At 39.1% G+C, this 21,715-nt stretch overlaps 2 protein-coding genes across 2 annotated transcripts; one reads left to right on the forward strand and one right to left on the reverse strand.

Moving 5' to 3' along the window:
- Nucleotides 1–1,088: 1,088 nt before the first annotated feature.
- il7r (interleukin 7 receptor) lies at nucleotides 1,089–10,236 on the forward strand. Its single transcript, XM_038280540.1, has 8 exons — nucleotides 1,089–1,239; nucleotides 5,004–5,133; nucleotides 5,213–5,370; nucleotides 8,005–8,156; nucleotides 8,251–8,404; nucleotides 8,486–8,579; nucleotides 8,654–8,726; nucleotides 8,805–10,236. Exons 1-8 carry the CDS (start codon nucleotides 1,146–1,148, stop codon nucleotides 9,162–9,164), a joined length of 1,215 nt encoding a protein of 404 aa, XP_038136468.1. The 5' UTR covers nucleotides 1,089–1,145; the 3' UTR covers nucleotides 9,165–10,236.
- Nucleotides 10,237–14,034: 3,798 nt separating this feature from the next.
- capslb (calcyphosine-like b) lies at nucleotides 14,035–20,605 on the reverse strand. Its single transcript, XM_038280547.1, has 5 exons — nucleotides 20,503–20,605; nucleotides 18,917–19,060; nucleotides 17,775–17,952; nucleotides 16,610–16,819; nucleotides 14,035–14,326 (listed from the first exon to the last, which is right to left on the reverse strand). Exons 2-5 carry the CDS (start codon nucleotides 19,051–19,053, stop codon nucleotides 14,225–14,227), a joined length of 627 nt encoding a protein of 208 aa, XP_038136475.1. The 5' UTR covers nucleotides 19,054–19,060; nucleotides 20,503–20,605; the 3' UTR covers nucleotides 14,035–14,224.
- Nucleotides 20,606–21,715: the final 1,110 nt, after the last annotated feature.

Consider the following 21,715-nt stretch of genomic DNA (forward strand, 5'->3'; position numbering starts at 1 on the left):
TATCAGTTATGCACCATAATTTCGTACGTTTTGGATGTTTTTTTCGTCGTATTTCGTCGTATTTTTACGTCTTGCCTCGAGACAAGATATCCTTGAGCATGCACATCTTACGCACCATTCAATAACATAGAATTTAACATACAATTAACCCTAACCCTAAGATACAAAACAGCAAGCAACCTAGTGCGCATGTGCACTGATCTGTTTTTTCGAGGAAAAACGTCCAAAACGTACGAAATACTGTGCATAACTTTTCGTAGGATTTCATACGAACTGATAATGAGAATATGTTGAATAGTTTCACATTTAAAGAACTTTCAGAAGTTTAGATTCTGAATGTAAGCAGATTTTTCCTTTAATTGAAGCCTGGTGATAGTTGGAGTTTTTTGTGGTTTCTGATCCTTCCTCTGTTCTTCCTGCTCTGAATCTGCCGGGACGTCCCATCCTGGACGGGATGCTGTCCTCCATGTTCAGATGTTTGACCTGATGACGTTTCCCAGGGCGATGGGCAGAACCAGCAGCTGATGTCTCTCTGACTTGGCCTTGTCTTTTCAAACACCTGCTGCAGTCATTAAAGAAGGACCCAGCTTCTGGTGTAACGTGTGTTTTGTGAAAGGAGGAAGTTAAATTACAGATACGTGAACAGACAGCAGAAAGCTTTGGTAGCCGTGTTAAATTTATCCGCAGAAAGCTGTAATGTTTGAGCTTCGCTTCCTCAGTGTTTCTGGTTTCAGCCAAACAAGAGCTGCACAACCAGAAGCAGCTTCTGGTTTCTACCTGCAGCAAACAGAACTTCCCCTGATGATCCACCAGCTGCTGATGATCAGAGCTGCAGCAGCCTGTCGCCTGACTCTGACTGATGCTGCTTTAAAACATCTCAGAAACAAAAGCTATAATCTGCCGTCCGATTTGTCTTCTTTCTGCTTATCGAGATGTTTTCAGATCCACAAACATCCTGTGAGCAAAAAAAAAAACCTCAGTGAACCCAACAACACCTCCCTGCTTCCTCTGCAGGGCGGCCACTCCTCCCCCTCCACCTCCTCCTCCTCTGAAAACAGCAGCTCTCAGCTGTTGCAGCAGCTTAGTTGTGAGCGAGCAGAGAACAGGTGAGTTTGTCTGCAGCTGGATGGAGATCTGCTGAGAAGATGCTGCCAGGCTGGAGGGCCACCGTGCTGCTGCTGCTGCTGCTGCAGGCCTGTGGGAGTCAAGCTCAGAGTGGAGACGGAGACTCAGACATAGGTGAGGGCGCCTGAACCGCAGCTGGGCTGAATCCTTTTTATCTAAACTACTGAGAAATCAAACAATAATGCTGCTGATCTGATATAATTAGAAGGACCTGATGAGTTTAGATCCTCCTGTGGAGAAAAGTAACACAGCAGCAGCTTCAGGCTGCTGATGAAATGATGTTCAAAGGGGTTTTTGTTGAGATTTTATCGGGTGTCACCTCGAGTCGCGCTCTTGGGGGTGTGAAAGGTCCTGCTTCAGTCAGGAGCTTTGTTCCTGTAGAGATGATATCACCGTTTCCTCTCAGCGACGTGTTGTTCTGTGCTGATGCCCAACATTTCTGCTTCAAACCTGAGTCAGAACGTCCATCCAGAGAGCGGTGGCCGACATGAGCAGAGCTGCCAGCTGCAGGACCAAACCTTCAGGGATTTAGACGCTTTGGTTCCAGACGCGTTTCTGAATCCTTCAGTTCAGACATAAAGGCTGTGCTGCAGAGTCGAGCCGTCAGAAAGAAAACAGCGTAGGAGGAATCAACACATCAGACCACAACCAATGAGCCGCGGCGCTGCAGCCACAGGGGGCATCGACCCATAAAACCAGAACTTTCATATTACAGCCCAACACAGACTAAACTCTCCTTTTAGGCTGCAGCTTGATAAAAGGATCAGAACTGGATTTTTATTTCATTTGAATTAAATTTCAACAATTTAGATGAAGAAAGAAATGAATTCTGCTCCCCGGTCGCTGCATAATGGCAGCCCACTGCTCCCCACACTGGAAAAATTTAAATCTTACTAAGTCATTGTTTCTTAAAATAAGTGCATTTTTTCTTGGATTGAGGAGGTAAAAGAGACATTTTGCCAATGGAACAAGAAAAATTACATTAAAAATAAGAAAACACAATTGCATGGTGTTATATAAAGTGCATATTACCTAATTATCTTTTTTTAAGAGTAAAATTACTCATTTACCTACTCAAATTAAGGGTGAATACACTTAATTTAAGAATTTTTTTACTTATTTCTAGATCGTTTTTGCAGTGTAATACTACTACAATGCAAAGGCATGTCTTAAAATCAGTAAATAATACCTTAAAACAAGTATTTTGCCTTTATTTTCAGCAGATAAAGGAGTAAAAATAGTCATTCTATTGGCAAACTATCCTATCTCATTTATCTACTCAAATTAAGGGTAAATACATTTAATTTAAGAAAATTTTACTTGTTTTTTAGATTGTTTTTCCAGTGCAAGGGGATGGGTTAAAAGCAGAGTTCATTTAGTTCACTGGAAAAACAATCTAGAAATAAGTAAAAATTTCTTAAATTAAGTGTTTTTACCTTTGATTTGAGTAGGTAAATGAGGTAGTTTGCCAACGGAATTAGTATTTTTACTCTTAAAATAAGATAATTAGATATTATGTACTTGAAATAAGACAAACCAATTTTGTTTTCTTATTATAAGTCTAAATTATCTCGGTCCATTGGCAAAATGTCTCTTTTACCCGTTCGATCATCCAAGAACAAATGCACTTATTTTAAGAAAAAATGACTTATCTAGATGTCGATTTTTTCTAGTGTTGCTCTGTACTTGTGACAATAACCAGTGGCGGATCTAGACCAAATGTACCAGGGGGGCCAGTAGGGGCCAGCGTGTTTTCATGGGGGCACAGAAAAGAATGAAAAAAAACAAAAAACAGGCCAAGGGATTCAAATAAATTAAGATAGCTGCATGGAATAAAATTTCTTTTCAGTTAGGTTTCATTAAAATTCTAAATGTCTTAATAGGTCAATATATATTCAGAATTTAGGAATTTTACTTTTTTTTTTTTACTTAATTTAAGTTGAAATTACAGTTTTCTATAAAATTTGAATTAGAATTTAAGAAAAACTGTTAAAATTAGCTGTAAAAAGTAGAACATTTTTTTTTTTTTTACATTTGTTTTGGAAAAAAAAAAACATTTAGCAGATAAAAAAAAACTGGAATCCTACCTCAATACCACTTATGCTATGTTTTAAACAGTTAATAAAACAGAATTTGTAAAGCCCATATCAGCCCATATCGTCATTAGAATTTCTTTGAGTATTATGTCTTCAGTACAGGGGCCATAACAGGGGCCAGGACTTGATCTACAGGGGCACTGGCCCCCATTGGCCCCTGTCTAGAACCGCCCATGACAATAACTGACAATAAAGGTAGGAAGAGGCTGCAAACTTGGTGCCGCCGGATCAAGCTAATGTTAGAAGGATGATGAACAGGTTGGATCCTTCAGAGGCTGAATGTTTGATCAGAAGCAGAGAGAAATGATGCGGCAATAATATTAACTAATACACTGCAAAAAATCTAAATCTAGATAAGTTATTGTTTCTTAAAATAAGTGCATTTGTTCTTGAATTGAGCAGGTAAAAGAGACATATTGCCAATGGAACAAGACAATTTACACTTAAAATAAGAAAACACAATTGCATTGTCTTATTTCAAGTGCATATTATCTAATTATCTTATTTTAAGAGTAAAATTACTCATTTACCTACTCAAATTAAGGGTAAATACACTTAATTTTATAATGTTTTACTTATTTCTAGATCGTTTTTTCAAGTGTAATACTACTACAATGCAAAGGCATGTCTTAAAATCAGTAAATAATGCCTTAAAACAAGCATTTTTACTTTATTTTCAGCAGATAAATGAGATGTGATGATTATTTAAGTTTTTAAAATAAGATAAATACATTTCAGTGTTTGATAATGAAGTTTTATTTTGCCTTTTTTAAATGTAAATAATCTTGTTTTAATAATAAATCGTCTTACTTAAGTTCTCAAATCAAGTGGAAATACACAAAAAACGTACTTACTCGTACTTACTTAGTAATATTTGCTTTTACACTAGAAAAACGATCTAGCAATAAGGAAAAATTCCTTAAATTAAGTGTATTAATCCTTAATTTCAGTAGGTAAATGAGATGGCTTGCCAATGGAATTAGTATTTTTACTCTTAAAGTAAGTTAATTAGATAATATGCACTTGAAATAAGACGATGCAATTGTGTTTTCTTATTTTAAGTGTAAATAGTCTTGTTAAATTTGCAAAATGTCTCTTTTACCTCCTCAATCCAAGAACAAATGCACTTATTTTAAGAAAAAAAATGACTTTTTTCCAGTGTAATCAGTGTGTACACTGCAAAAACGTTCTGAAAATTAGTAAAAATGTCTTTAAACAAGTGTATTTACCCTTAAATTTGAGTAGGAAAATAAGATGATCTGCCAATGGAATGAACATTTTTACCCTTAAAAAAAGATAAATTAGATATTTTGCGCTTGAAGTAAGAGACTATAGTCTTTTTTTTCTTATTTTAAATATAAATTGTCTAATTCCATTGGCCAAGAGTCTTACTTACCTGCCTAATTCAAGAAGAAATGCACTTGTTTTATGAAAAATTGACTTACTTAGATTTACATTTTTTGCAGTGTAGTATTAATAATAATAATTATTATTATCAATAATATAATTCAAACTCTAGAAGGTTACAAAATGTTGTAAAAAATTCTGCTTTCAATTAATCTAGAACATGATGATCTGAGAAGCTGAAGCCACAGGAAGTTGCTGGGTTGCTTATAAACACCCACAGGTTTAAATATCTGAGGGCAAAGATGAGTAAAATGTGGATCAAAGAGCTAATCTGTGAAAATGAAATCTAAACGTATAATTTATGAATCGGGACTTTATTTGATCCCAGATCTGCTGCATCTGTTCTTCAACGTGATCAAACCTGTTTTCTCACAGAACTTCAGCTCAGCTGCGTCTCCCACATCAGCATCACAAACAACAGTCTGACCTGCCAGCTACTGAGGCGCAGCAGCGATGAGGAAGACGAGGAACCGGAGGCAGAAAGCATCCATAAGATGAGCGTATGGTAAACATCTCAGCTCCAGGTGAACACCTACCTGCAGCTTCTGGCTTCAGCTGTTGACAAACTTCTCTCCTCTGTTCAGCCTAGAAGTTTATGGGTATGGCAAAAAGTGGCGTTGCTTCCATGCTAAAGGAGACACGGTGACATCACAACAACTGCTTCCCACTTCGTCTGTGAACGTGACCGTGAAGAGGAAGGGAGGGGGCACGGTTTCAGCCATAGTCAAACTGCGGGATATAGGTAAATATAACCCAGAGGCCCCCATGGTGGCAGGTGATGGAGCTCATGCTGCCTCACAGACTTTAGGCTCTTTTTTGGACTTTCTGTCTCAGACCAACACATTGGAATCTATAAAAACCCCTTCACTCCGATACCTTTAAATATAATACAAAACGCTCTGTTGGCCCTGAATGCAGCATCTCCACCAGGTCAGCCATGGTGGTGGCAGAATCATGCTGTGGGACAGAGAAGCAGGTCAGAAGAGATAAAATAATTAAATAGAGCAGAGTTTTGTGGCTCAGGGGCTCCTAAAAGCTTTGGCAGAAATTCTTTATTTAGTCCGGAGGTTGGAAATTGAAATTAATTTCTCAGACATCAAGATCTTGTAGAGGAAAATCTATCATTCAGTTCTCTGTATTTTTTTATGTATTTCAAAATGTAAAAAAAAAAAAAATCAAAAACCTTTTGGCAAAGAATTCTAAGGCATCCTATGAGACAAAGATAGGTAGCATAATCTGCTCTAAAGGAGTTTTATTTAGCCGTTCTAAAAGCAGAAAAAGCTCTTTGAACCTGAAGACCTAAGGACCGACCTCCAACACAACTTTATTTATAAAGCACTTTAAAAACAACACCATTGACCAAAGGGCTGTACGCCGACAATAATGGTAAAAATAAAATAAAGTCATTCTTAAAGAAGGATATTTAAAAACAGTGAATGAGTCACAGCCTGTCTGATTTACAGCGACTGAAAACTTTCGCTCGCTTTGCAACTTCCTCCTTGGTTTCAGAAAAACCAGCAATAACTGATCTGCTGACATGTGGGAGCGTCAGGGAGCAGACATTAACATCAGGTTGGACAGACGCTGAGGGAAAGACCATGTAAACACTTTAAAACGAATAAAAGAACTTTAAAATCAATTTAGAAATCTACTAGAAAGCAATACGGAGATAGAGAAGTGATACGTTCCATTGTGTTAGTTCATCCTTTATAGGCTACTCAGTGCCAATAGTGTTATTGGAATCCAGGAGAAGACCTTTTTAGCAATTAAAAAAAATATGGATATTATGATGGCAAAAATGAATTTCAATGTAATAACAAGAACTTGCCCAAATATATTAAGAAAAATAACAAAAGTGCTTCTATAAGAAATTCATGAAAAACACTCCGAGAGTGAAAGAAACACATTTTTTTAGGTACAACATAAACCCAGAGGCATTAATGCTGATACTGGCACTTACTTTTTTATTTTATAAACCTAAATATAATTTTTAAGTAGGCTTATTAACTTTTGAACTTTATTTTTTAACTTTTCAATTAACTTTTTTTTTTCTTGACTTGTTAACTTTCTTTTTCAACTTAAAACTTAATTTACAGAAGGTTATATGTAATTTAAGGGCTGTATCTTCTAGACATCATTGATTGCCCGGGGGGGGATTATCTATTAATCTATTAATCAGCTATTAATCGCCTGGTCCAATAAATAAACACTGATTTTGCCAAAAAAAAACGGGAAAAACTTCAACCAACTCCGTGCTTTCATTTCAGAAAGCAAGTGCTAGAATCATGCTTTCCTGTTTCAGTTGAAAATAAATCTGACTATCATTGGCATAGAAATGAAAGTCATCACCATATTACAAAGAAATGTGTCTAGAGGAAGTGAAGAGAGAGAAAAGAGAAAGGGGCGAGTATGGGGCCTTGAGGTACGCCACATGAAAGAGGCGCTACTAATGACAGGAACCGCTCCAGAGCAACAGAACAGATGCCCACCAAGCTCTCCAGGCGAGTCGAGTTGGCAGCAGTTAGATCCAACATTAAAATACCACAGTGAGCAGAAGTTTAAAGAAGGTCATTAAAAACCCTCAGCAGTGCCGACTCCATAGCGTGACGGGTTTTGAAACCAGATTGTTAGGTTTCGTGAAAGTTGTGTTTGTTCAAGTATAAAATAACAATTTTCTCTCAGAGTTTTGACCAAAAAGAAAGTTTTAATATGTTTGAAATATCAGGTCGGGCTTTTTAATTACTAGTGTCACCACTGGAAATATCAGCGTTGATCAAACTATAATTTACGATGCAGGAGATCAACCCAATAAGACCTGTTTCTCAAGTCAACCTTACTTTCCTGGAGATGTTTCATAAACAAGATGTTCTAATCTGTAGATGTTCAAATCCCAGTAGACCTGCAGACAGAGAAAGTTCTAGAAAGTTCTCATATTTTAATTGATAGGAGAGCTTAAACCCATGGATCTCTTATCTATCACTCCAGGTTTGCTAAAGTTTAGAGTTAGCCGGTCACATACAGTAGTAGTTCCTTCATGGCTCTCTGGCTGATCCTTGGCTAGTCCCCTACAATTCCCTTTTAAACATCTAAAATATTCTTTCTGTCATGATTTGTGGACATTAAGATCCAAAGAGAAGCATCATCTCCTGGTCAGACCCTGTAAATCAGTGAAAGGAGGGAGTCACAGTTAAAAACTATGCCCAGGAAAAGGCCGGTGGCTGGAAGTTGGAGGGGATTTGTTGCCATTCAGCTGGCTTTTAACTGGGAAGGGCCATTTTGAATTGCTGCTACTATAAAGTTAATTAAAATTGTTGGACCTGAACTAGAGGTGGGGAAGATAGATAAACTATCTGGATGTTGTTTTTGTTTGTTTTAGTGAAGCCACTCAGTCCGAAGGTTTGGAATGTGACCCTTGAGCCGCAGCTCCGCCGGGCCGTGGTTTTCATGCAGATCCCCTACAGCAATGACTACCTGACTTTGGAAAACCAGCTCTTCCAGTTCAACCTGTGGACTAAAGGCAGCAACATTGTACTGTCGCACAATTTTCACTTCAATCAGAACAATGTTGAAAAGTTTGAAGATGTTTGTAGATGACTGAACTCCAGAGGATTCTTTTCTGCAGACCCAAAACATCTCGTCCCAGAACTTCCTGCCTATTGACATGCAGCACCTCCGCCAGAACTCTGAGTATGAGGTGAGAGTGCGAGCGATCCCTAATAGGGGGTGGAAGGGAACCTGGAGCGAATGGAGCGAGGTGTACACCTTCGAGATCCCTGGTGAGATAACTGGTCCAAACGTCCAGCAGATGTTTTGATCAAAGTCTGAAGGGGAACTGATGATGATCTTCTGTCCTTTAGGAGAACCGCAGTGGCAGACGACCGTGAACATACTGGTAGTGAGCTTCAGCTCCGTGGTGCTGCTGTCCTTGATCATCATCTTCTGGAGGAACAAGTATGGCATCATGGTTCTCTGTCTCATATGTTATGGATCAATTTTCTTACTAATTTTCTTTGTTTCCTCCTAAGAATCTTCACCTACATGTGGCCAAGCGTCCCGCACCCCAAACAGACTCTGATTCAGATCTGCAAACCCAACAAAGTGAGTTCTTGGAACCATCAGGTCCTCCACAAGGAAGAGAACTATGGAACACCTAACCATGTCCTGATGTTTCACCAGGGCCTGCTGCTGAACCTGAACCCTGAGGTCTTCAGTTCCCTGAAGGTCTACCCGCAGGAGGAGGCCCCTTCTGAGGAGGCAGAGCCGTCGCTTGGTCCCGCTGCTGCTGGTGGGTCCCCGTCCAGCTCAGCCCAGAGCTCCGACTGCAGGAGCACCACCAGCATCAGCACCGAGGAGCTGGAGATCTCAGCCCTCCTCAGCAGGAGCTCCTCGGATGGCGAGGACAGCCTCCCGAGGGACAGCACGTCCCCCGTCAACGTCCCGCAGCAAGAAGACCAGGCTGGGAACCTTCAGCCTGACGGACTGAAGCAGCCGGAGGAGGCCTACGTCACCATGTCCAGCTTCTATCAGATCAAGTAGGAGAAGAACCGCTGGAGCAACTGAACTGATCAAACTTGTGGGAGCTGTTCCAACTGAAACATCTGAGCAGCTGGTAGAAGGAAGTTCTTCTGACCTTCCTCCAAACACCACCAGCTGTAACTTAATGATGGCTGTTCCCTGAACCTCGCAGAATATCTAACCTTCACCCCCCCCCCCCCCCTATGTTTGAGCTTTAATCCGCCAGCCTAGATCTTCCACAGTGGTTTTCATGTTTGGAAGCATTAAGAAAACCAGTTCTTGGTCCATGGATTTAAGGAACGTGAGAAGATCAGAGAGAGAAATGTCCAGACGTTCATTAACCCAGGAGCTTCCAACAGGCCTGTTCATTTATCTGGATCTGATGATTTGCTCCTCAGTGTCTGACATTCTTCATAATGTCTGATGTTCTTTATCATTTCTGACGTTCTTCATAATGTCTGACGTTCTTCATAATGTCTGACGTTCTTCATAATGTCTGACATTCTTCATAATGTCTGACGTTCTTCATAATGTCTGACGTTCTTCATAATGTCTGACGTTCTTCATAATGTCTGACGTTCTTCATAATGTCTGACGTTCTTCATAATGTTTGACATTCTTCATAATGTCTAATGTTCTTCATAATGTCTGACGTTCTTCATAATGTCTGACATTCTTCATAATGTCTGACATTCTTCATAATGTCTGATGTTCTTTATCATTTCTGACGTTCTTCATAATGTCTGACGTTCTTCATAATGTCTGACGTTCTTCATAATGTCTGACGTTCTTCATAATGTCTGACATTCTTCATAATGTCTGACGTTCTTCATAATGTGTGACGTTCTTCATAATGTCTGACGTTCTTCATAATGTCTGACGTTCTTCATAATGTCTGACGTTCTTCATAATGTTTGACATTCTTCATAATGTCTGACGTTCTTCATAATGTCTGACATTCTTCATAATGTCTGACGTTCTTCATAATGTCTAATGTTCTTTATAATGTCTGACGTTCTTCATAATGTCTAATGTTCTTTATAATGTCTGACGTTCTTCATAATGTCTGATGGTCTTCATAATGTCTGACGTTCTTCATAATTTCTAAAGTTCTTCATCATTTCTGACGTTCTTCATAATGTCTGACATTCTTCATAATGTCTGACGTTCTTCATAATGTCTGACGTTCTTCATAATGTCTGACGTTCTTCATAATGTCTGACGTTCTTCATAATGTTTGACATTCTTCATAATGTCTAATGTTCTTCATAATGTCTGACGTTCTTCATAATGTCTGACATTCTTCATAATGTCTGACGTTCTTCATAATGTCTAATGTTCTTTTTAATGTCTGACGTTCTTCATAATGTCTGATGGTCTTCATAATGTCTGATGGTCTTCATAATTTCTAATGTTCTTCATAATGTCTAATGTTCTTCATAATGTCTGACGTTCTTCATAATGTCTGACATTCTTCATAATGTCTGACGTTCTTCATAATGTCTAATGTTCTTTTTAATGTCTGACGTTCTTCATAATGTCTGATGGTCTTCATAATGTCTGATGGTCTTCATAATTTCTAAAGTTCTTCATAATGTCTGACGTTCTTCATAATGTCTAATGTTCTTTTTAATGTCTGATGGTCTTCATAATGTCTGATGGTCTTCATAATGTCTGACGTTCTTCATAATTTCTAAAGTTCTTCATAATGTCTGATGGTCTTCATAATGTCTGACGTTCTTCATAATTTCTAAAGTTCTTCATCATTTCTGACGTTCTTCATAATGTCTGACGTTCTTCATAATGTCTGACGTTCTTCATAATGTCTGACGTTCTTCATAATGTCTGACGTTCTTCATAATGTCTGACGTTCTTCATAATGTTTGACATTCTTCATAATGTCTAATGTTCTTCATAATGTCTGACGTTCTTCATAATGTCTGACATTCTTCATAATGTCTGACATTCTTCATAATGTCTGATGTTCTTTATCATTTCTGACGTTCTTCATAATGTCTGACGTTCTTCATAATGTCTGACGTTCTTCATAATGTCTGACGTTCTTCATAATGTCTGACATTCTTCATAATGTCTGACGTTCTTCATAATGTGTGACGTTCTTCATAATGTCTGACGTTCTTCATAATGTCTGACGTTCTTCATAATGTCTGACGTTCTTCATAATGTTTGACATTCTTCATAATGTCTGACGTTCTTCATAATGTCTGACATTCTTCATAATGTCTGACGTTCTTCATAATGTCTAATGTTCTTTATAATGTCTGACGTTCTTCATAATGTCTAATGTTCTTTATAATGTCTGACGTTCTTCATAATGTCTGATGGTCTTCATAATGTCTGACGTTCTTCATAATTTCTAAAGTTCTTCATCATTTCTGACGTTCTTCATAATGTCTGACATTCTTCATAATGTCTGACGTTCTTCATAATGTCTGACGTTCTTCATAATGTCTGACGTTCTTCATAATGTCTGACGTTCTTCATAATGTTTGACATTCTTCATAATGTCTAATGTTCTTCATAATGTCTGACGTTCTTCATAATGTCTGACATTCTTCATAATGTCTGACGTTCTTCATAATGTCTAATGTTCTTTTTAATGTCTGACGTTCTTCATAATGTCTGATGGTCTTCATAATGTCTGACGTTCTTCATAATGTCTGACATTCTTCATAATGTCTGATGGTCTTCATAATGTCTGACGTTCTTCATAATTTCTAAAGTTCTTCATCATTTCTGACGTTCTTCATAATGTCTGACGTTCTTCATAATGTCTGACGTTCTTCATAATGTCTGACGTTCTTCATAATGTCTGACGTTCTTCATAATGTCTAATGTTCTTCATGTCTGATGTTCTTCATCATTTCTGACGTTCTTCATAATGTCTAATGTTCTTTATAATGTCTGACGTTCTTCATAATGTCTGACGTTCTTCATAATGTCTGACGTTCTTCATAATGTCTGACGTTCTTCATAATGTCTAATGTTCTTCATGTCTGATGTTCTTCATCATTTCTGACATTCTTCATAATGTCTAATGTTCTTTATAATGTCTAATGTTCTTTATGTCTGATGTTCTTCATCATTTCTGACGTTCTTCATCATTTCTGACGTTCTTCATAATGTCTAATGTTCTTCATGTCTGATGTTCCTCTCACGATATTCTGCTGAACTTCCCCCCCGAGCTGCTCTCTGACTGGACCCCTTTGGTCCGTTCAAACTGGAGAACCATGTAGCGTTCCCAAACCCATGAACCTGAGAACAACCATCCTTCCTTCTTGGTTATTTTTTTTTTTTCACACTAACAGGATTCTGCAGATCAAAGAAAAGGTCACATGTTTGAAACTGGCCAATCAGAGCTGAGCATTTCCTCAGACTCCTTCTGGACCTTCTGTCAATACATTAATTGATTTTCTTTTTATTTGATCTGAACCTGAATGGGTCGGATTAGTTCTGGCTGCTGACCCGGACCTACTGACATGTTAAATATGTGTTTTTATATCTACACCTTCTTTGAGGACCCTCTTACTGACATGGAGTAGAACCCCTCCTGATGGTTCTGGACGTTGAACATCTAGGAGGATGTAGAAGGTTCTGCTTTTCTTTGGACTCTCCATGATGCTGATTCCAGACAGGAAGGTTCTGCTGAACTTTCTGGGTTCAAACCTGGTGAACATGGATGCTGAAGAACCTCAGTGACATTAAAGAACCAAAGACAGAACCAGAAGGTTCCTTTTATGTCATTGGAACCAGAAAGATATTTGAAAGTCTCCTTTAGTTCTGGAGAACTTTCATGAAGTTCTGTACACACAGAAACGGACCCTAAAAACATTCAGAGGAACCTTTGAAAAGAACGTCAAAGGTTCCTCTGAAGTCAGTAAAATGTTAAAAATAAAAAGTTCATCCAGAGAAAACGACCCAAGAATCACCGGGTTCTGATATGTTCTGCTATCTAAACAACAGCCTCAGAACCCAAACATCAGGTCCGATCACCAGAATCAGTCAGCAGGAACACAGAAGGAACCATGTTTCCTTCTCACTACAACTTCTAGACTTTATCTGTCTAGAACCTCCAACCAAACCAGAGGAACCAGAAGTTTAGAACCTCCTAACTGACCCGTCAAATCAGTGTCCAATGATCCCATCAGGCAGTGGGGGAACTGAGACCAGAAAGTCCAAATGGATCTCTGAAAATAAACTTTCTAGAACATTTATCTAAGGAACCAGGACCAGAGAAAGTCCTGATCCTACCAGAATCTTCTTGTAGAAGTCTATGGAGAACTCTGCAAATAGGACTTTCTGGGTTTAGCTGACCAGAAGATCCGGTTCCGTTCATCTCCAGGAGTCCAGAATGAAACTGGTTCCATCCTGCTGTTGGTCGGTAAAGTTCACCAAATCTGTAAATGTTGCTGTTTCCATGGAAACCAGCATGTTGGTTTAAACCTTGGCCCTTTTTCTTCCTCCTGAACCTTCTGGGTCTGTCTTCATGTCAGATCTCCTCTTGGTTTTTCTTCTGGTTCCGGTTCTGGAACCAGAAGATGTTCTTTAAAAGCTGCTCTGATCCGAACCCGTCTGCACTTGGACTCTCAGAACCGAACCTCCTGCTGCTGCAGAGTCTCGTTTGTCCTGCAGCGCTGAAACGCCTCACATCTGAATGCGCTGAGTAACCTGCTGGGGGACTTTCTGTTGCTATGGTTACCTGTTCTGATTGTGGTCGGATTGCCGTCATGGAAACTCAAAACACACAATGCTGCTGCTGTAAAATCGGACCCGACCAAAACCTCAGGATCAACCAGACTAGAATGTACGCTTGAGCTGCGGCTGCTTGGTTCTGCTCCGTTTGTATAAAGTTCTATTAAAGTTCTGTACATCCTGTTCAAACCTTTATTTAACCATTTTACCTGTTTATGCACAATAAAGTTAATCTATCAACTGAAGGTCTCGTGGTTTCTATAGAAATCAGCAGCTAGAAGTTCCAGCAGAGCTTCAGATCCAGAGGATAGCCTCTGATCATCAGGTGGTTCTGAGCTGGTTCCGGTCCGCTGGCATCAAGGTCGCTGTCAGAGCTTCCAGGCGTTCCTCATCATCAGGATGAAGTAGGCGTCGCTGTCGATGGAGGCGCTGACGCCACTGTAGTAGTTGACAAACTCCTCCTTGGTCACCTGTTGGTTCAGGAAATGACATCTTACAGTGGGCCATCAGAACCAGAACCAGGTTCTATCAGATGTTCTCAGAGCTAGAACTGGACCATCTGAGGAGAGATTGTCCTCCCTGGTCTGAGGACCCGTCCATGCGGTACTGCTCATGGTGACTCAGATCTTACTGGCATACTAACGTAGGTTCTGGTTTCTAAAATCTACCATCAATATCGGACCTGTTGCTGAAACGGCATCTGGTTATAATTTTTGATCTGAGTCAACGTGACTGATGACAGGAAACACAGGAGACAATTAATATCTGAGAGGTTTCTGTCTTCTGCTGTGTAGAAATAAACCAACAAACTAAATTAAAATCTAAAACTGAATCAATGATTTTTATTGATTTGTTTTTGGTCACAGATTTATTCCTGATTTTCTGTCTGTCCTGTTTTACATGCCGACCTTCAGACTGGATTTTATCCTTTAAATAAAACCTGCAAAACAAACAAGAAACCTTCAACATGCGAGCTTCTATCAGCTGCAGTTTATTAAAGAAGCATAGAGATTTTCCGTCTAGATTGGGTCACTTCTGGAAAACAACATCAGGCTTAAACCCTTCAAAAGGTTCCTGTTTTTTCCTCATTCTGGCCTTTTTTTATTTCCTGCTCAGTAACATTAACTCTTACAACCCAATTCCACCAGAAATACCTAAAACTATTCACACCCCAAGCAGATCTAAAACGATTTTCATTCAACCAATCAAATATTTCCCCTTTTTCCTGAAACAAATCTCACTATAAACATAGAGCAGCATTTATGTTTTTATTGCAGATATTAAAAATGTCCTGCAAGCTTCTCAGTAACCAATGAAATCCTAACCCTTCCCACTTCACTGAGCTCTCAGCCAATCAGAGCTGCTGTCTGATGACAGAGCAGCTCCTGGAGATCTCCTCAGATACTTGAATTATCTTTGTTTGGGGAGGAACTCCTCGCCATCACCCTAATCTGGAGCTTCTCCATGGATTCTCTCCTAGATTCGTTTCTGGACTCTGATTGGTTCTTTTCAGCACATTAGTCCCTCCAGAGGAAGATGACCTTATATGGAGTGAATTTTGTTACATTATTGTTCCAAGCAAAGAAACGGTTTAATGTAAATAAAAAAAATGAAAATATTGAAAACATTTTGTTAACTAAAATACAGGAAACTGCAATCCAGAAATTAAACTATAATTAAATATTAAATCAATAAAAGGTTTAGCGATTAACTGTGTTGTTTCCTTGGATTTTGTTTATTTTAATTTTCTTTTTGAAATGCCTTTTTTCATAATTTATCATTTTTAATTTTATTTTCTCAAAATTCGATTAACAGATTTTATATTTGGAGTTTTTAAAGAGGTTCAATTTCATAAACTGCATTCTTTTCGAATTGCGTTTTCCAGATGACGGTTTTTTCATTTCTGGGGGCGGGCTTTTGTCTGGAGTACGGAGTGAAGATGCATTTCTATTGGTCCGCTGGACGTTAGCGACATTTTTATTGGTCAAGAGAAAGCTTTAGGATTGAATTTAAAGTGAAGAGAATGAAATCTGAAAAACATAATTTTGAAAAAACAATCTAAATAAATAGATACTTTAAAAAACAACAAATAATAAATCTGAAGAAAAAATTGGATTAAAAAAATTTATTTTAAAATATTTTTGTTGAAAATATGGGATTTTTAAGAATAAATACATTTAAAATATATAAAAGAACTATATTTGAAACAAAAAAATCTCAGAAAACAGCAAAGCCTCTCACAAAACCTATTTTAATTTAAATCTTTTTCAAAGTTTAATTTCTTGATAGAATTTTTTTCCAATTCTAATTTACAAAGTCTGTTTTTGCTCGATAAAAATAATGGAACCAAATTGAGGCACCAGCTGAGTTGTGGAGTCGACGGCTCTTTGACGTGAGGATGATTGCAGGAAGTGACTGAGAACCTGATGATGAAAGCAGCTGCAGAGGTGAGAAGACAGAATGAATCGATCCAGGCGGCGTCAAGTCGTTTATTAGAACTGAAACAGAACCTTCAACAGTTTCTAACTCAGTTAGTTTAGTGATTCAGAACTAAACTAGCTGTCTGTGGTTCTGGTCCGGTGGTTCCTAATGTAGACGCTGGTGTCGATGGAGGAGAAATAATTGAGACAGAAACATGGTAGAACTTTCTCACCCGGAAACTTTGAAGCTTAAATAGATCTAAGTTAAACAGACCCATTTAAAGACGATCAGAACCAGCAGAACATCTCGGATCCAAAGAGGACGTCTCGTACCTTTCCATCTTTGTCGTAGGGTGAATCAAAGCTGTCCAGGAACGTCCTGAACACCTGCTCCTCCGTCCACTCCCCGTTCTGATATTTGGGGTGGTACTTGGCGTTGTAAACCCCCCTCAGGTCGTCCACGGTGACCACGCCGTCTCCGGTTCTGTCCAGCTTCCGGAACGCCTGCATGACCACCTCCTTCCTGGCTTTGGACATTGGCGGCTGTGGAAAACAGAGGGAGGAGCCTTTGGGAGTGGCGGTCTAGTAGCCTCGTGAGACCATCCTGATCTCGCCAGCTTCAAGGTTTCACTCGCAGATCAGTCTGGAGACTCTCCGTTAAAGAAAGTTTGGAGCCGTTCACCAAACGAACGTCCAATCAGCGTTGGCTTTGAGGCGGGTTGAGATGTGACGCATTGAGAAGCGCGACAGTTCAGTCGAAAGAACATGGCGGCTTCAGCCGATGAAACTAGCGTTAGCGTGGCTATCGAGCAAGTTTTATCGGAATTACAGAGTATTTCTTCACTGAAAGAAGAGCAAAACACTGCTCTGGAGGCTTTTCTCAGAGGAAAAGATGTTTTTGCTCTTCTCCCCACTGGTTTCAGCAAGAGTAGCCTGGCTTGTGGTTGTGTTTTCGTCGTCGCTCTGTTAATACGTCATATGATTCGTTGATCTGATTGGTTTATTTGGCCCGTCTATCACCAACATAGGCCAATCAGCTAACCAGTATTTTCGCCCCTTCCCAAAATTACTTCAACGGAAGGTTTCCAGATGGATATGCGGAGCAAATTAGTCCCACTCCCACAGACTGCCACTCAAGATCCCTGAGCAAGAACCTTAACCTCACACTGCTCCCCAGGCGCCGCACAATGGCAGCCCACTGCTCCCCAACGGGATGGGTTGAATGCAGGGTTAACTTTCTCCAACATGAGATCAATAAAGTTCAACTATTATCAACTCAACACAGGTTTCTGTTGGACATTTTAGAACTAAACCAGGGGAACCAGTTGGTTCTGAGGTTCAGCAACAGAAACTGGGTTTTACCAAGCAGTCTGGAACATGTGGCTCAAAGGTCCAAGTTTAAAAACTAATAACAGGAGACCAATAAAACAAGAATCACATCAATTCTTTAAGTTTAGCAATATTTGTATATTTGTATTTATGGTTGGTACCAGTTTACCCTCAGAGTGATGAGGAACTCGTCAAAGTCGATGGTTCCGTTCCCGTCCCGGTCAAAGAGCTGGAACAGGGCGCTGGCCTCGTCCTTCTCGATCAGCAGACCGTAGTCGTTCAAACCCTTCAGGAACTCCTTGAAGTCCAGGAGGCGGTTCTCGTTGTCGTCCATGATTTTAAAGGTTCTGATGAAGAAAACAAGAACCGTGTTTGGACCATTTTACTCACTAGAACACTGCTCACCTCCACTGCTCATATGTGATGATCCTCCATAGATACTGGATCATTTTCTCCTGTTCAGCTGGTAGCTGATGACAGTTCAACAGAAAACTGCTTGTTCTCCAGATGGTTCTGATGGAGGAACTTCATCTGGGTTACATCAGCTTCTACCAGAACCAATCATTAACCAGACTCTCCATTATCATGCTGTTTAAGGAGAGCTGACCATCTCATAAAAGACGAGCAACCATGGACAGCGCCCCCTGCTGGAAGGAACCAGGCTCTTCCTGGTGGCCTTCAGGATGCAGAACTTTTGGGATTTGTTCACCGAAACAGTTAAATGTCCCCCTGAGTTCCAGCTAAAGGTACCAGAGTAACATTTCCTCTAAAAGCAGGAAGTAATAAAGAGCTTTTTATTTTATCTCCTCTTCTATCATGCATACGTAAAGATATGGAGGCATTATTACTGTTTGTGGTTTTACTTCTCATCTGTGATGCTGCTTTAAGCTTCATATACCGTAACTAGAACCCACAGGGTTCTGCAGTTAAATGCTGACCTGATAAGCAACAGGATCTGAGTACTATAGTACTACCTGAACTCAGTGGCTGAAAACCACAAACAGCAACAGCAAGAAAAAAACAACAACATCCTGCAGCAGCAGAGAGTCAGCAGAGCTATGAGAGACTAACCATGCAATACACGGGTACTACAGAATACACAGGTACTACAGAATACACGGGTATTATTATTACTACAGGTAGTAAAGTACTAGTATATATACTCTTGATACTACAGCTAGTAAAGTACCAGTAAATACACTCTAGGTATTACAGGGAATACTCGTCTGATCCTTTGGAGTACTTCAGGTCATCTTCAGGTAAAAGTTGTCAGTTTCCAGGTGAGTGAATGGGTCAGTGGGCGGAGCTTACCTGCCCAGACCTTTGATCCCTGATGAGCCGCGGGTCAGACACTGCAGCCGGAGTCTCTCCACCGGATCAGAACAATCAGACAGCTGCTTCTTGGCCTTCACAGCCATCTCTCTGTCGTGTCTCGATGTTCCTGCCATGGCTGACCTGAAACACACCGACCAGCTGGTTGGTTCTGACAGCAGAACTTCAGAACGACCACCTGAAGGAAAGGAGGTTCTGGAAGAGACAGAACTAATCTGAGGCTGATGGAGGGATCCGATACTAAACAACTCGATGTTATAAATTAATCATTATTAGAATTTTTCCTACAGCAGTAAAACCAGAGAAATGTAGGTGGTTCTGGTTCTGGTTCTGTTCCATCATCTTCTTCTAACCATCAATCCTAATGATTGGAGCTTCAGAAATAATTAAACATTAAATCAGAATAAATGGAGGAGTGAAAGGAACAGCTGATTCTGATGGTGGTTCTCTGAATCACAAAGAGCTTTAAAATAAATCGGATCAGACTATTTTTGTTGTTCATGAAGCAAAAATTAATGACAATTCTGACCAGGAGAAAATTTATATTTTGCAAGTACGCTGGTGAAGATTCATCCAGGTCATAGTCATACCAAAAAAGTGACTTTGTTTCTAAGTTTGAAGACGTTTTGCTAATCATCCAGGAAGCTTTTCCAGTTTATTTATTTTTTTACTTTTTTGGGATATATTTTGAAAAAAGAATCAAAGTTATAATTTCTGTTGGTATTTTTACCGATTTAACTGATTCAGACCCAAAGCTCCCATGAACCCAGTTTATCTGCTGGTTCCGGAAACATTTAGTCCTGATTGACAGCAGCTGCAGTCGCTGCTGATCTGCAATATTTAGAGAACAGCTCCACCTGCTGGTGAAAACAAGGAACTGACTGCATCTGTTCTAGTTTCCAGGAGAAATTTATTTATTTATTTTTTTTTACAAATTAATTTTAAAAATATTTAATTAAATTCATTTTCACATTAATCTGACAGCTGCAGCTATTTATACTGAATATCTAGGGACGACAGTAAATTAAGCAGATTAAAAACAACCACAACTCAGTCATTATTGTGTTCTGGTCATTTAAATGAGCATTTAATTTTCCAAACAATAAACTTTCTATGATGTTTTATTTTAATTCTTCATATTTTCATGCAGACGCTCTCATCTTTAAAGCCATCTGGATCCTAGTTTTGCAGGGATTCTTATGTTCTTTCAGGGTGAGCTTTTCCTCTCCCATATGCTGATCAGGTAAAGTTACAGGTAAAGAGAATCTTTGGACTGAATGAAAAGAACCAGAAGCTGATCCTTCATCTGCTGTAGAAAGCAGGTTATGTCTGTTGGACTCAGGAACCAGTGGATGATTTTAGGGACTGAAGTAAAATAATCTATTTAGAACCGAATCTCTTTGGTTCAACCCACATCTTTGCTCTGTGCTTTTATTTTGAAGTCCTGCTCTGAAGCCTGAAAAACAGTAAAACAGGAAGCAGCAGCCGCCGCGCGGACACAAAAACACACAAACAAAGAACGAAAACAACAAACTTGCTGCCTGAAAACAGCCTCTCAGACTTACCGGCTGTCTCGATCCAATTCTCCCAGTTTAACCAGTTTGTCTCCAGCTCCGCTCCGACGCTGCTCTGCGTCACACACCACCCGCCGTTACCATGGAGACCAGATGCTCTTTGCTCTGGTTGGATGCTCAGACAGAAAACAGGAAGCAATAAAACCCCTCCCATATTTCTAGTGGTGGATTTACTAACATTACTTTATTATTTGTTTATAAAATAAATTTATTTATTTGTGGAGGATTTTGTTTTCTGGCCAAAAACCAACAGCAAACATTTTCAATTAGAGAGCAGAACTACTTGGACTCCAAACATGTAATGCTCAGCAGGAAGAATCCTCTATATTTAGTAAAAAGTCTAAACTAAGCAGCTGCAGCCTCAGAGCTGAGGATCTATTAAACTGTGGAGGATCAATTCTGCCATAATTAAAGATCCATAAAAAATGACTCATTAATATTAATCTTGAAATAATGGCTTGAAATGTAAATAAATGAGCCTTTAAATCAAGGGTGTAACTTTGTGATGAAAGGTGATGGGGACACTTTAAGGGTGGGGGCTGATGGACCTACAGTTAGTCGACACAAACGCTTTCCATAGTTAGGGTAGTTAGACATTAATGTATAAGAAAGGATGAATAACAGCCGATTCTGATGCCAACAGCAATATATCATGCCTCCCTAATATAAACACAATTTCAGTTTAATTCATTCATCCAGAAAAATGTGGATTGATTGATGGATGTTTCTCCTTTCAGCTACATCAGTGATTAACCTCCTTCAAAAGCGACAGAATCGAATTTAGATAATTTTCCACCATATTGTCAAGAGCCAAAATGTTTTAAAATTATTGGTGGGGACATTTCCACACAAGTCCTTCAGAAAGTTACGCCTGTGCTTAAATGCAACAAACTAATAAAAAAAACTAGAGATATACTTAAAAGAACATACATTATTTTAAGCTCATTCTATATATATATTTTATTTTGACTGCTCTATTTTTATCTTTGCACTTTTATTCTCATAGTTAATTTAAACAAAGAATATTTGTTAGTCTCAGTTTTTCCTTTCTGTTTTTATTATCCTGACCTCTTTAGTTTTCTGCCTTATTTTTTGACCACCCAAATATAATTAAAACATTTTTATTCACCTTTATGTAATTTTCTCATTATTTTAGTTTGCTTTTTATTTTTATTAACTCATATATATCTTCTAATTCAACTAT

Source organism: Cyprinodon tularosa, unplaced genomic scaffold, assembly GCF_016077235.1.
Source record: "Cyprinodon tularosa strain WSP-4 unplaced genomic scaffold, ASM1607723v1 ctg1028, whole genome shotgun sequence".
NCBI classification, from domain to species: Eukaryota; Metazoa; Chordata; class Actinopteri; order Cyprinodontiformes; family Cyprinodontidae; genus Cyprinodon; species Cyprinodon tularosa.

Coding starts and splice junctions, on each gene's coding strand:
- capslb (XM_038280547.1), bottom strand. CDS start 19,053: ATGGCAGGAACATCGAGACACGACAGAGAGATGGCTGTGAAGGCCAAG. Junction 16,820..17,774: donor AGTTCCTCATCACTCTGAGG/GTAAACTGGTAC, acceptor TGTTTTCCACAG/CCGCCAATGTCCAAAGCCAG. Junction 14,327..16,609: donor CCTACGACAAAGATGGAAAG/GTACGAGACGTC, acceptor CTGAACCAACAG/GTGACCAAGGAGGAGTTTGT.
- il7r (XM_038280540.1), top strand. CDS start 1,146: ATGCTGCCAGGCTGGAGGGCCACCGTGCTGCTGCTGCTGCTGCTGCAG. Junction 8,157..8,250: donor GGACTAAAGGCAGCAACATT/GTACTGTCGCAC, acceptor TCTTTTCTGCAG/ACCCAAAACATCTCGTCCCA. Junction 8,580..8,653: donor ATCATCTTCTGGAGGAACAA/GTATGGCATCAT, acceptor TTTCCTCCTAAG/AATCTTCACCTACATGTGGC.